Source organism: Pterocles gutturalis, unplaced genomic scaffold (assembly GCF_000699245.1).
Source record: "Pterocles gutturalis isolate BGI_N339 unplaced genomic scaffold, ASM69924v1 scaffold8489, whole genome shotgun sequence".
In the NCBI taxonomy this organism is placed as follows: Eukaryota; Metazoa; Chordata; class Aves; order Pterocliformes; family Pteroclidae; genus Pterocles; species Pterocles gutturalis.
Window position 1 is genome coordinate 15,939 of NW_010130581.1, and position 11,767 is coordinate 27,705.

General features: G+C 36.9%; 1 protein-coding gene across 1 annotated transcript; it reads left to right on the forward strand.

Moving 5' to 3' along the window:
- Positions 1-292: 292 nt before the first annotated feature.
- On the forward strand, positions 293-10,347 carry SLC17A6 (solute carrier family 17 (vesicular glutamate transporter), member 6; the record flags this gene model as incomplete). Its single annotated transcript, XM_010080264.1, has 9 exons — positions 293-407; positions 1,709-1,796; positions 1,896-1,982; positions 2,899-3,041; positions 4,046-4,195; positions 5,984-6,116; positions 6,826-6,936; positions 8,391-8,518; positions 8,870-10,347. Coding segments are annotated over 9 exons (1,288 nt in total), but the record flags the coding sequence as incomplete, so codon positions are not given.
- Positions 10,348-11,767: the final 1,420 nt, after the last annotated feature.

An 11,767-nucleotide genomic window follows, 5' to 3' on the forward strand; every position in this document is an offset into this window, starting at 1 on the left:
GGGAGAGTAAGATCATACCTGTGATTGCGCAAGACGTATTTCCTTAGGAAATTGTGCTAACTAGATGTATATGTCCATGTTTGGTCTGGGTCTTATCAGACAGGTTATTACACTAGATGGAAGTAGACACTAATCCAGTCCAGCAGTTAGGGTATTCCCTACATAAAGAACATGTGTTTAAATACATCTCTATTGATATGTGAGCATATGTGGAATAAGTCAGCTGGAATAACACTGATGGTTACTTCCTTTCTTTTTTTTTTTTTTTTTTTTATTTTTTTCACCTTTGCAGAGTATTTGGTGCTGCTATACTGCTGACATCCTCCCTCAACATGTTAATACCATCTGCAGCCAGGGTGCACTATGGGTGTGTCATCTTCGTTAGGATCTTGCAAGGCCTTGTAGAGGTATGGAAAAACTGTAAAATAACCAGTAAATGTGACAGATGCTTGTTAGCTTTTAATTAGCAACTGTAACCTTCCAGAGGAAAATAAAAACTGCTTTCAGTTTGTCACTGATTTGCAGTGTAATGGATTTCAATGTATGAATTACAGCTATTTGGTTTTCCTTCATCTGTAAAATTACATAGCAAAGTTTTTCCTTGCTGAGAAGCCAGTGAGATATGTATTTAACATTGCAAGTTCACTGAAATCCTGTACTGGTGCCGTTCTCAACAGTTATTTGCTGTCCAGCCTCACAGATTAAGTCTACAATAAAGAATTAAGCTTCTATCATAGGCCCTGACCCCGCTCTTGTTGGAATGAATGAGAGATTTAACCTAGATTAAAAGAGAAAAAAATTGAGTCTGCCTTCTAAGTTTATTTATTTGTTTATTTGTTTTTTTACTGAAAGACAGATTTTTAGGGCTGTGATTGCTGGTTCATTGTCCCTCAGGGCTACACACTTCTGTTGCATGAACTGATCTTAACTCGTGCACTTCATTGTACAGAAAGAATCCAAAAGGGGTACAGAGTGTGCCTGGAAGTTAGGTAACCATCAATCAAGTTCTTAAAGCATCTGTGTATAAATCTGGATCCATTCCTGAAAAGTGATCTGCCTGTGCAGGAATACTGTGTATTCCATATTACCTTTTCTAAAAGTTCAACACTGCAGTATGCAATGACTTTTTTTTTTCTAACGTCATTCTCTTACTTGCTTTAAGTGCTCGAGAAGGTTCATTAAAGACAAAGACAGTGAAAACTTCCCTCTTAACATATTTTTAAGATCTTATTGATTTTATTTTCTAGGTTTAGAGCAGTGGAACAGTAATCTGTATTTCCTAAATTCTACTTTGAATGTTAGACCAAAAAAAGTTAGAAGGCCACTCAAACTGAGGGTTGGTGAAATGAGCCCAGCACTAGAAAGATTCCAGAGGGTCTGTGTTTTCATCCTTCCTCTGACTCTGGTACTCGCGCATTAAGATCCTTTCATTTTAATTCTTCACAATTCTTTCCTTGGAGGGGGAGGGGGAGCAAAAGGAAATAATTATCTTTTGTATCTGCTTCATAAGGCCTCTTTAATGACTTGGAGTGATATACAAAACCCATTTCAAAGTTAACAGAAGTTTTTCTATGGCTGTGTTCAGACTGCTGTAGAAATGCAAAGTATTCTCAACTTCTTGTTTGTAACAATTAAAAACAATCATGCAAAGACAATGCACTGAATGATTGACCAACATTAGCTAACCTGTGGCACACCCATTCCCCAGGGGGTCACCTACCCTGCCTGCCACGGTATTTGGAGCAAGTGGGCCCCCCCATTAGAAAGAAGTAGGTTAGCAACCACTTCCTTTTGTGGTAAGTAACTTTCTCTTTTTATCTTCCTTTTATTTGTAACCTAAATGTATTTTGAGACTGAATTTTTCTCCCTTTTCGTCCCCACGTCTTGTTTTGTAGGTTCCTATGCAGGAGCTGTTATCGCAATGCCTTTAGCGGGAATTCTAGTGCAATATACTGGGTGGTCTTCTGTGTTCTATGTGTACGGTACGCACTTTTGCTCATCTCACTCCAATATTGTATGACCTTACTCTACCCTTTCTAAAAATATAAAAGCTACTGTTAAGAGGACAAAGAAAACAAAAGAGAGAAGTGGGTCCATAAAGCTAAAAATACAATCTAGAGAAAAGGACAATGAAAGAAGAGCATTTAAAGGAGAGAGCAGGAAAATGAGATTATTAAATAACAACAGAAGCTAGTTCGTGGTGAAACCGTCATAAATTCTAGTACAAGTAGTGCAAACCGCTATGCAAATCTATAGAATCTCAGATCATGGAACTTTGCTCTTTCATTTATACAACTGTAAGTTTAGAGTACCTGCCCTGACTAAGATGTCCTGATTTTTATCTGAAGACCTGCATAACTTCATTCACACTAGTTGTGCTGCCTCAGCTTACACTGATAAAAAAGAATGTCCAAAAGGAGTTCATTCTGAAGTGTAAAACTGAAGCGAACTAGGGGGAAACCTGATAGAAATTTAATAAACCACTCAGGAAGCACATTGCTATGTTGAAAACAATGCCTCAATCTTGTATTTTGCAAGTAAAAAAATGAGTGCAGTAATGGAATAACAGTGGCCTAAAGCAGAATGGAGCTTCATTTACAGTCTGGTGAAAGGAAATGGAAGCTGTTTCACTGCATTCCACCGTACAAATTGATGTTAAAATACCAGTGAATATTCACTTATGACGCAATCATTATGTAAATGAGAAGGCTTTACTGTGGTCCAGCTCTGCATGTATTTTGTGCAAATATTGTTTGCAAGATCCGACTCTCTGTTAGAACAACTCAGTAGAGAAGCATTAACAACAACTGCCATGTAAATTTGTTATAATTGTTCACAGATTTTTTCCTTGTTTGCTGCTTTACATTTCTTTTTAAAGTTTTTCTTTCCCTTCCAAAGGGAGCTTTGGTATAGTCTGGTATATGTTTTGGCTTTTGGTTTCATATGAGAGTCCTGCAAAGCATCCTACGATCACGGATGAAGAGAGGAGATACATAGAAGAAAGCATTGGAGAGAGTGCCAACCTCCTAGGTGCAATGGAAGTAAGAACATTACTCATACATTTATTTCCTATGAGACAGTAAGGAAACCCCAAAAAACTCAAATAAAACAACAACAACAAAAATCGAGCACCCTTCTTCTTTAAGAGAGAAAATCATGTTTCAAACAATTCCCATAGTATCAACTTAGGTTTTCTGGCTGGCTTCTCATTACTTAAGTCACACTTAATCCTTAGCTGTCACTTAAGTGTCATTTAATAGGTATAGAAGGTATTGTATACATCCATCCATGGGCTCTTTTTCTTTGAAGAAAAGCCAGTATTTAAATCAACAGTACACCAAATTCAGCCTGAATCCTTGGTGCAGTGATTTTCAAACACTCATCTGGATCTAGATCCTGTATTTGGATCAACACAGATGGGCAGAACCCTGGGCTCACGGACAGGTGCTGGGACTCAGAAGGACTGTAGCTCTGTCCATCTGTCTTGTTTTTTTCATTATGCAATTCATTTTAAAAATACAATAAACAAACAAAAAAATCTATTGACCCAGCAGTTTCAGCTGAGGTTTGACAAGAAAAAAAAATTTAGAATTCTGGGATTAGTATTTAAATGCTAAAAATACACGCTTTAAATAAATCTGGATGAAATAGTGCAATTACAGTATAAAATATGACTGTTGCCTCAGATACAGCAACATTGTCTTTTAAAGACTCAATATTCTTTTGGACTTAGTATGTTTATGTCTCTATGACCGAGATAATGGCACTTGCGCACAAATGTTGTGATACAGCTAAGTATCACTGTGCTTCTCCGCTTGTGCATTTTACAGTAATCTTTACTTGCTTATGTTTTAAAATGACATTTTTATCATCCAAACTTGGATGCACATACTTTATGATAATTGAAGTAATTGGAACTCAGATACATAAAGCTGTGCATATATGACCTTGGTAGAGTATGGGTAAAAATAACAGATAGGAAAAGATAAGATTAGGAGTTGGTAATGATCAAAATGTTGACCACATCCCCCTTTCTACATTTCAGAAATACAAAACTCCATGGAGGAAATTTTTTACATCTATGCCAGTCTATGCAATAATTGTTGCAAACTTCTGTAGAAGCTGGACTTTTTACTTGCTGCTTATTAGTCAGCCTGCGTACTTTGAGGAAGTGTTTGGATTTGAAATAAGCAAGGTATGTAAAACTCATGTAAAGCTTTTATCTTAATTAAGTAAACATCAGAGCTACATTTGTGGTATTTGCTAGGAGGAGGAAAGAAAAGCGTTCTGCATCTTTGTAATGGGTTTACAAATCTTATCGCTCCCAGTTACTGTTCCCTTGACCAGCACACATGAGTAAAGTAAGAATGATAAAGGATTGGATAGGGAAGATGAAGGCAGGATGAGATTTAGCAATGATCTGCCTGAGGCCATATTGCAGAAAGACCTACAGTTAAGGGCTTGAAACCAGATCATGCAAGGTGTTAGAAAGGTACCGAGAGACCTGTTCCACTTCTGTCCCTGACACCCCAGGGGATGCAAGACCCCCCTGAAGCCGTAAAGAAATCCCTGACAACTGGTTCCATTTTTCCAGGTGCACTTTGCAAAGCAGGGCCACCTAGTTTTAGGAAGGACAGTACAATTTCTCACCGTTCTATATCTGCCCTTAATGTGGTGAGAACTGCTCCCCTTCTTCACTTAAGAAGCGAAAGAGATGGTGGCAAAATATGAGACCTAGGGATGATTTAAGGTTCCACACAATTCATATGAATTGTGCTCAGACCTGTGATGTGGGTATGGATACATGCAGACAAGCCTTTGCAGTGTGCAGTAAGCTTTCCATGAATACAGATTTCCTTCTTGCGAAAGCGATGGGGCTTGTGTTTTTGAGACACCTGTATTTTTTTGATGCTGTTCCATGAGGTATTAAGTCACCCTCAGTTGTAGTGTAAGTCACAGTTAGATGAGCAGCTTCCAAAGTGTTGCTGTATTATGGAGTATTGTCAAACTTTTGTAATGCCATCCTACACTGAAAAATGGGCTTCTGTCTTTAGCTGAAGTTATTTTAAGCAGCTTGGTTTTGCTTGAAACATAACCTGTTGTGCATGCAATAAGAACAGTCGTGTCCTATAGAGTTAATCTCATAATTTTGCTCTAGAAGATTTTTCTCAGAATGTATTCAAAGAAATGCAGAGCTTTGTAACAATGGCAGCAAAGTCAGTTTTCATCTCCTGTGGATATGGATGCTGAGAAATTAACAGTTGTCATTTAGTCAGGAACACCTCGAAGCAGGAACTGCGATGGTTACCTCCTAGTTACTATCTGGATTATTGGGAGAAACATCTACTAACACGAAGCTAGCTGTCACAATATAGTCACCACATATATGAACTGCAGTGAAACAGATGTTTTCACAACTTTAATTGAAGGGTAGAGAACTCTTGCTTTCTTTTTGTTCTCATGGCTCCTGTCTGCTCTGCACAATGGTGTAACTCAAGTCACACATCAGGCCAGCTGACACACTGCTCAGACAGGAATTCTGCAAAACCCCTGTGCTTAAACACTTTTTCAGATATCCACAATGACCAGAATTCCCTATTAGAACAGAATGCCATGAGTGCTAAACCAAGCTACCTGCGAGGCAGTTATGTCGATAGGGGATCGCAGGTGGCAGAAAGGACAGAGGGACTAAAATTCAGAGGAAAAAAAGCCACTAGCTTAAATATAAACTGTGAAAACAATCTATAAACAAAAAGTGTCATGGCATCAGAGATTCTTAAAAACTCCGTCTGCTATTCAGAAAATGCAGTGACAACTTAAGATCACCAGTTTTGTTCATTTAATAAACCAAGTTAAGATTTTTAGTTCTAGAGCATAGCCTGAATGGAAGAGAATCAATGAATTAGTTGCTGAATGCTACAGAAAATGAAGAATCAATATTTTCTTACAGTTTATACTTTGCTACTTCTAATGATTATTTTAGGTGGGTATCTTATCTGCTGTGCCGCATTTAGTGATGACAATTATTGTTCCTATTGGGGGACAAATTGCAGACTTTTTAAGAAGCAAGCAGATTCTTTCAACCACTACTGTGAGAAAGATAATGAACTGTGGAGGTAAGTCTTCCTATTTTATTAAAAAGTTTCTTGTACAGATTCAACATCCATATAACATGCTATACAGTGTAAACATACTGCATGGTTTTATGCACTTATGAAGCAATACTCAGAGCATTTTTTGTGTATTACAGGTGTAGTTACTAAATAAAAGTAAACACAGTTCTTCTTGTTCCCAATGTCAAGACAGATGTTTGTATTTGGAAAAGGATTTAGACTGTTAAAGAACCAGATGAGCATTGCGGGTTAGTTTCCCCACCTTCAGCTACCCACTGAATCTTAGTTCCTCGTGCAAACATCCTCTGTGTTAAGAGAGCCCAGACAGCTACCTGAGATTACATATCTGACTTCTGAGAGGTTAAAGTCACGTAAGCTGACTCCTGGCTGTGATAAGAGCTGCAAAATTCATAAGCAGGTGAAGCGTATATTCCCATTAGGGCTGGCTGCAATGACCTAACCAAATCACAAAGATTTCTTTTCATCTTAAAACTGACAGGAAGTAACGAGTTAGCATACAGAGAATAAAATGAGGATTATATGACATAGCAAGAACATCTGTTTTTTAGGGATGAAAGAAATACCTGACTATATTCCACTCTGAAGTAACGTTCTGCCTCTGCCTTCCTATGAAATATTACCGTATCCTAAAGCCTACAATATTTCAGAGGGAATGGAATCTGATGTCTTGTTTTCTTTATGATTTTCCCAGGTTTTGGTATGGAAGCAACTCTTCTTCTTGTGGTGGGATATTCTCACAGTAAAGGAGTGGCTATTTCATTCTTAGTGCTTGCTGTCGGCTTTAGTGGGTTTGCCATATCTGGTAAGAGTATCTTCCTGGTATTGGGAAATTATTTTATCTTAAGAGTTAGAACATCTCATTTGGTTTTTATTCATTGACAGTAAATTAAAAAAATATAAACAGCATTCCAAATGGCACTATTTATGATCATTACTAAGGAAAGTACAATCCGTACCACATCTTCTATATTAGATTATTTTTGTTGAAATACTTCAATCTTTTCCATATTCATTTGCAGATAATTTGATTTTCTTTTCAGTGAGGTGCTAATGTACACCATAGATTTTTCTTGACATCAAACACACAACACCAATGGACTGGTATTATACAAAGATACCTAAATTTACGTATTTTTGTTTAGATATAGGCCTTCTAATGGTTTTTTCTACTGTATAGTAGTTAATGCTTTCTTAGTATTGCATTTTTTTCTTACTTTGGGGCCTAATTACTAGCAATTTTTTTCTGATTTCAAATTCAGCTCTTCTCCTTTCCTGCTGCCATATCACCCCTTTGCCTTTGCCTTTCCCAAGCACAAGTCACCTGGCCTTCCCTTGTTTTCCCACTGTGATGTTAGCATCCTCTCCCATGCTGCTTCCTTATGGCTAAAACAGGCTCTCTTTCCTTTTGTGCCAAACATCTAAACTCTGCTTAATCAAAACTGTCTTTCATCCCACGCATTCTGCAGGGTATCATGCCTGTTTTGTACAACTGGAAAAGTGTATTCACTTTCTCTAACAGCTATCCATATCACATTGCCTGCCTTTTCCCTTTTTGTTATTATTCTGTGTCCAAAGATTTGGTATCTGTCCTTATTTTGGGGACACCGAGTTCTGTCACTTCAGAGAAGCATGTTTTTCTTCCACAATTATTTAAATAGTTACTGCATAAATTTGAACAGAATTAAGCTGCTGGAAATGCAAGAGAACAAAATAAAAATAATTAATAAATCATTTATAGATACTAGCTTTTTACTCCCTTTCTTTTACCACTCAAGAACAGCAGGGAACTCCCTTCTGCTGGTCTGCGTGACAAAAATTAAAATGTGGGCAACAGGAAAGGGAAGTGGTAGAAGCTGGAAGAAGAATTATTTACGGCATGAAATGTTCATTAATGACACTGTGGAAATATGAACTTTCTTCATGCCTAAATATCTTCTGGGGTCTCTACTCCACAGTCACTACTGGGATTTTTTTTAAAGACTGCGGTTTTGGGAAGAGAATATATTTTGTACCCTTTTATAATATTATAATAATAATAAAATGCACCCTTTTATAACATAATAATAATAATAAGAGAAAATTAAAACCCAGAGCCTCTCTAGGAATATTTAATCCTTTAAACCTTTTAGAGGAAAAGAAATGCAATTAAACAGCCCAACTATGTCATAGTAAAATTGTCAAGTGATAGCATTAATTTTCAGAACTGAAGCAATGCACTGCTTTTGGTATGAGTGTTTGCTGACCTTTGTATTGCAGGATTCAATGTCAACCACTTAGACATTGCCCCGAGGTATGCCAGCATCTTAATGGGGATTTCTAATGGAGTCGGGACCTTGTCTGGAATGGTTTGCCCTATAATCGTCGGAGCAATGACAAAGAATAAGGTAAATGGCAATACACTGTTCAAATCTTCCAGTTCAATACTATTAGTTTCAAGAAAAAGACCTTTCCATAGTCCAATGTGCTACAATATCCATATTAGAGGCTGGGACCTCTAGGGGATAGCGTCCAGGAACTTGCAAATTTGAAGCATGCTTCACAATATGCTGACTAGGTCAACGCTTTTGTAGGCTAATGAACCTTTTTCAAAGGAAGAAGGATACAAATATTTCAAAACTGGACGCTTAGAAGTTTTAGCTGTGCTATCACAGCCTCAAACCCTAATTTAAATCTTTCAGCTCAGAAGACTGAGATGAGTCTATGCACTAGTCTGACAGCAAATTTCTCCTTTACAGACACGTGAAGAGTGGCAGTATGTCTTCCTCATCGCTGCTTTAGTTCATTACGGAGGTGTTATCTTCTATGGCATATTTGCTTCAGGAGAGAAACAACCTTGGGCAGACCCTGAACAGACAAGTGAAGAGAAATGTGGCTTTATTCATGAAGATGAACTTGCTGAAGAGACAGGGGACATTACTCAGAATTATGTAAATTATGGTACCACCAAGTCTTATGGTGCTACAACCCAGGTCAACGGTGGCTGGCCTAATGGCTGGGAGAAAAAAGAGGAATTTGTACAAGAGGAAGTACAAGACTCATACAACTACAAGGAGGGAGATTATTCATAACAAACCTAAATATTGGGTATATTTTGTAGTGTTTGTGATTAAATTCATTGTGATTGTTTGCACACAAAAATAAAATGTGGTATAAACATGTAAACACATATCAAACAGGAAGGTCTTACTGTAAAAAAAAAAAAAAATCCATAAAGTGCAATCTGTATGAGTTGTGACATGTCATCACTTTCATTAGGTTATATTTGTTCTATAAACATTAGAGTTTTAAGGGTTTACTGGTAAAAACTATAGAGGCAATTAGATACTTACAGTATACAAGAGCTAAAACTCATAACTGAGGATTAAAGCACAACTAAGCAACCAAGTTGGCACATCTAATGCTCTTTTTAGAAAGCCAAAATTACTTGATCATTAAAAATGCACTTATATATTTGTTACACTGTATTGAAAGAGATTGTGTTAAATACACACGTTTACTCAGTGCAATGTAGGAATTGTGTGTTTAGCCTAAGACAAGAGCTTTCTTAAAGAAGAAAGGTTGAGTCCTAGGCATTTACGGAGGATTGATCCAGTTCCTTTAGTGGAAATTGTATCAAGCCTAAAGAACAAATAGGGCATATTGTATGTTTATTGTGATTACATGCTGCAGGCTACTCTGTGATGAATAAAGGAATTATTTAGGAGTTTTATACTGAATGCTTGGGCACAAATTCTTAGTTCTATTCTTTACAGAATCCTATGAAATTATAGGCATTGTCATGTTCTCCCCTGCACTTATCAACTAATATAAAAACAATATATCATGTTAAGTCTGACTTTTCATGCAGACTGTCAAATCCCTTTATAAAAAAACAAGCTTTATTATTCTTTTCTTTGCAGTATATTCCAGCTTTGTACTGGTGTCTTTAGAGAGAGAGAAAAAAACAATATAACCTAGAAAAAGATATAGTCTTTTACAAAATTCCAAAGAGAAATTTACTATGAGCAAGTAGCCCTATGGAAAAGGTTGTATTTCTTTTGCAGAATATTTTGAAGCCAATAGAAGAAACAGAGAATAATTTAACCCTTATTCTTCCCTTAATAGCTTTCATATTTTTACACATCGTGCCACAGTTGTATACATAGATATAAGTTTATTGAAGATACTGTAACTATAGAAAATGTTGCTATTTTAGAAATCCCAGAAATAAAAAATGTATTTGTCTTTCAATTAAACCTAATAATGATGGACACTGAATGCGAGTAACATATAAACTCACAACAAACCAAAGTGGCAAATAACTAGTGTTGGGTTGAAAGAAGCCAACAAGCATCACGCTTGTCTTTTTAGCATAACTCAACAGTGACTGCAACATTAGTGTACCAAGCAATAAGTGCAATGCATTATGAAGTGCATAATCTTCTAGACTATATATTAACCTTCATTTAGCTTGTTGTATATATTTGGGGTTGTTGGGATTAAAGCAAACTGAACCAAACTGAAGTTAGCAACACCAGACCACTTCTTAATACTCTAAAACGACAACAATGATCCATTTCTTAATTCAATCCAATGATTATTATTGTATGTAATAATCCATTCTGGACTCTTGGTCTGTTCATTGTATTGTGCTAGTGATTGGAAACCCTGCTACCGCAATATACAACTTGAGGATTGTTTCTTCTCCTTTTTTTTTAATGCAAATCATACCTTGACCTTAAGAAAAAAATATTTCGCTTTGTGCCTCAAAGTGATGTAAAATGTGACCATAGCTTTTGCTGTGTTTAATGAAAAAGATGTGGACTGTGTCACTTTTGTTGCTGCAAAAAGTGTTAATAAAATGCTCTATTTATCCTTTTATATAAAAAAAGGACCATTGTGGTTTCTTGTCATTTTTTGAGATACACTTCAATATAGATGAGTAAAATTATAGTCACTGCAGAACTAATTCTACTATCGACATGGAAATAATATCTTCTGTCCCAGCTGGGAGCTATGCTGAATACCCAATGTCCTGCATTCTCTACTTTCTCCTCTGAGCATGCACAGACGTGTGGTGGGAGAGGCATCTAAATCCAGATTGCTGTTCGTCCTCTCATAAGGATGGTTGGAGTAGGCGTGGAAAAGAATGGAGTAAAAGGACCAATGTACCAGCCATTGCAGTGAAACTGGGAAAGACAGACTAATCTGTGCTAGCTAAAGAGCTGGTGTGGATCAGCGTTCTCTAAAGCCAATTAAAAGCATCGCAGATTGCTGTTCTTGGAATTTGTTTTCTTTCTTGCTCCTGCAACAAGACTTCTCTAACTGAAACATTACTTTCTGCCCATCTTTAGCTAGACGCTAGAGGAACTAGTAAATTAAACAATCCTACATTAGAAGTAAGTCTTTCTAACAAAACTTCTACTCCTCAATAATTTTCTTGCACCAAGTAGAATGTAGAAACACGAACCTGAACAAAAGGCTGCAAAACACTAGACAGAACGGTAACAGGCCCAGTGTTTCTCACCCGTAGGCTAGTTGTCATGAGATGCTGAATCAGGTAACACACAAAGTTACCGCTAATTGTTTTGATGGACTAGTGTGATGTTGCCATGGAAACAACTTGAAAGATTCAAAAGTGGGATAGATAGGGG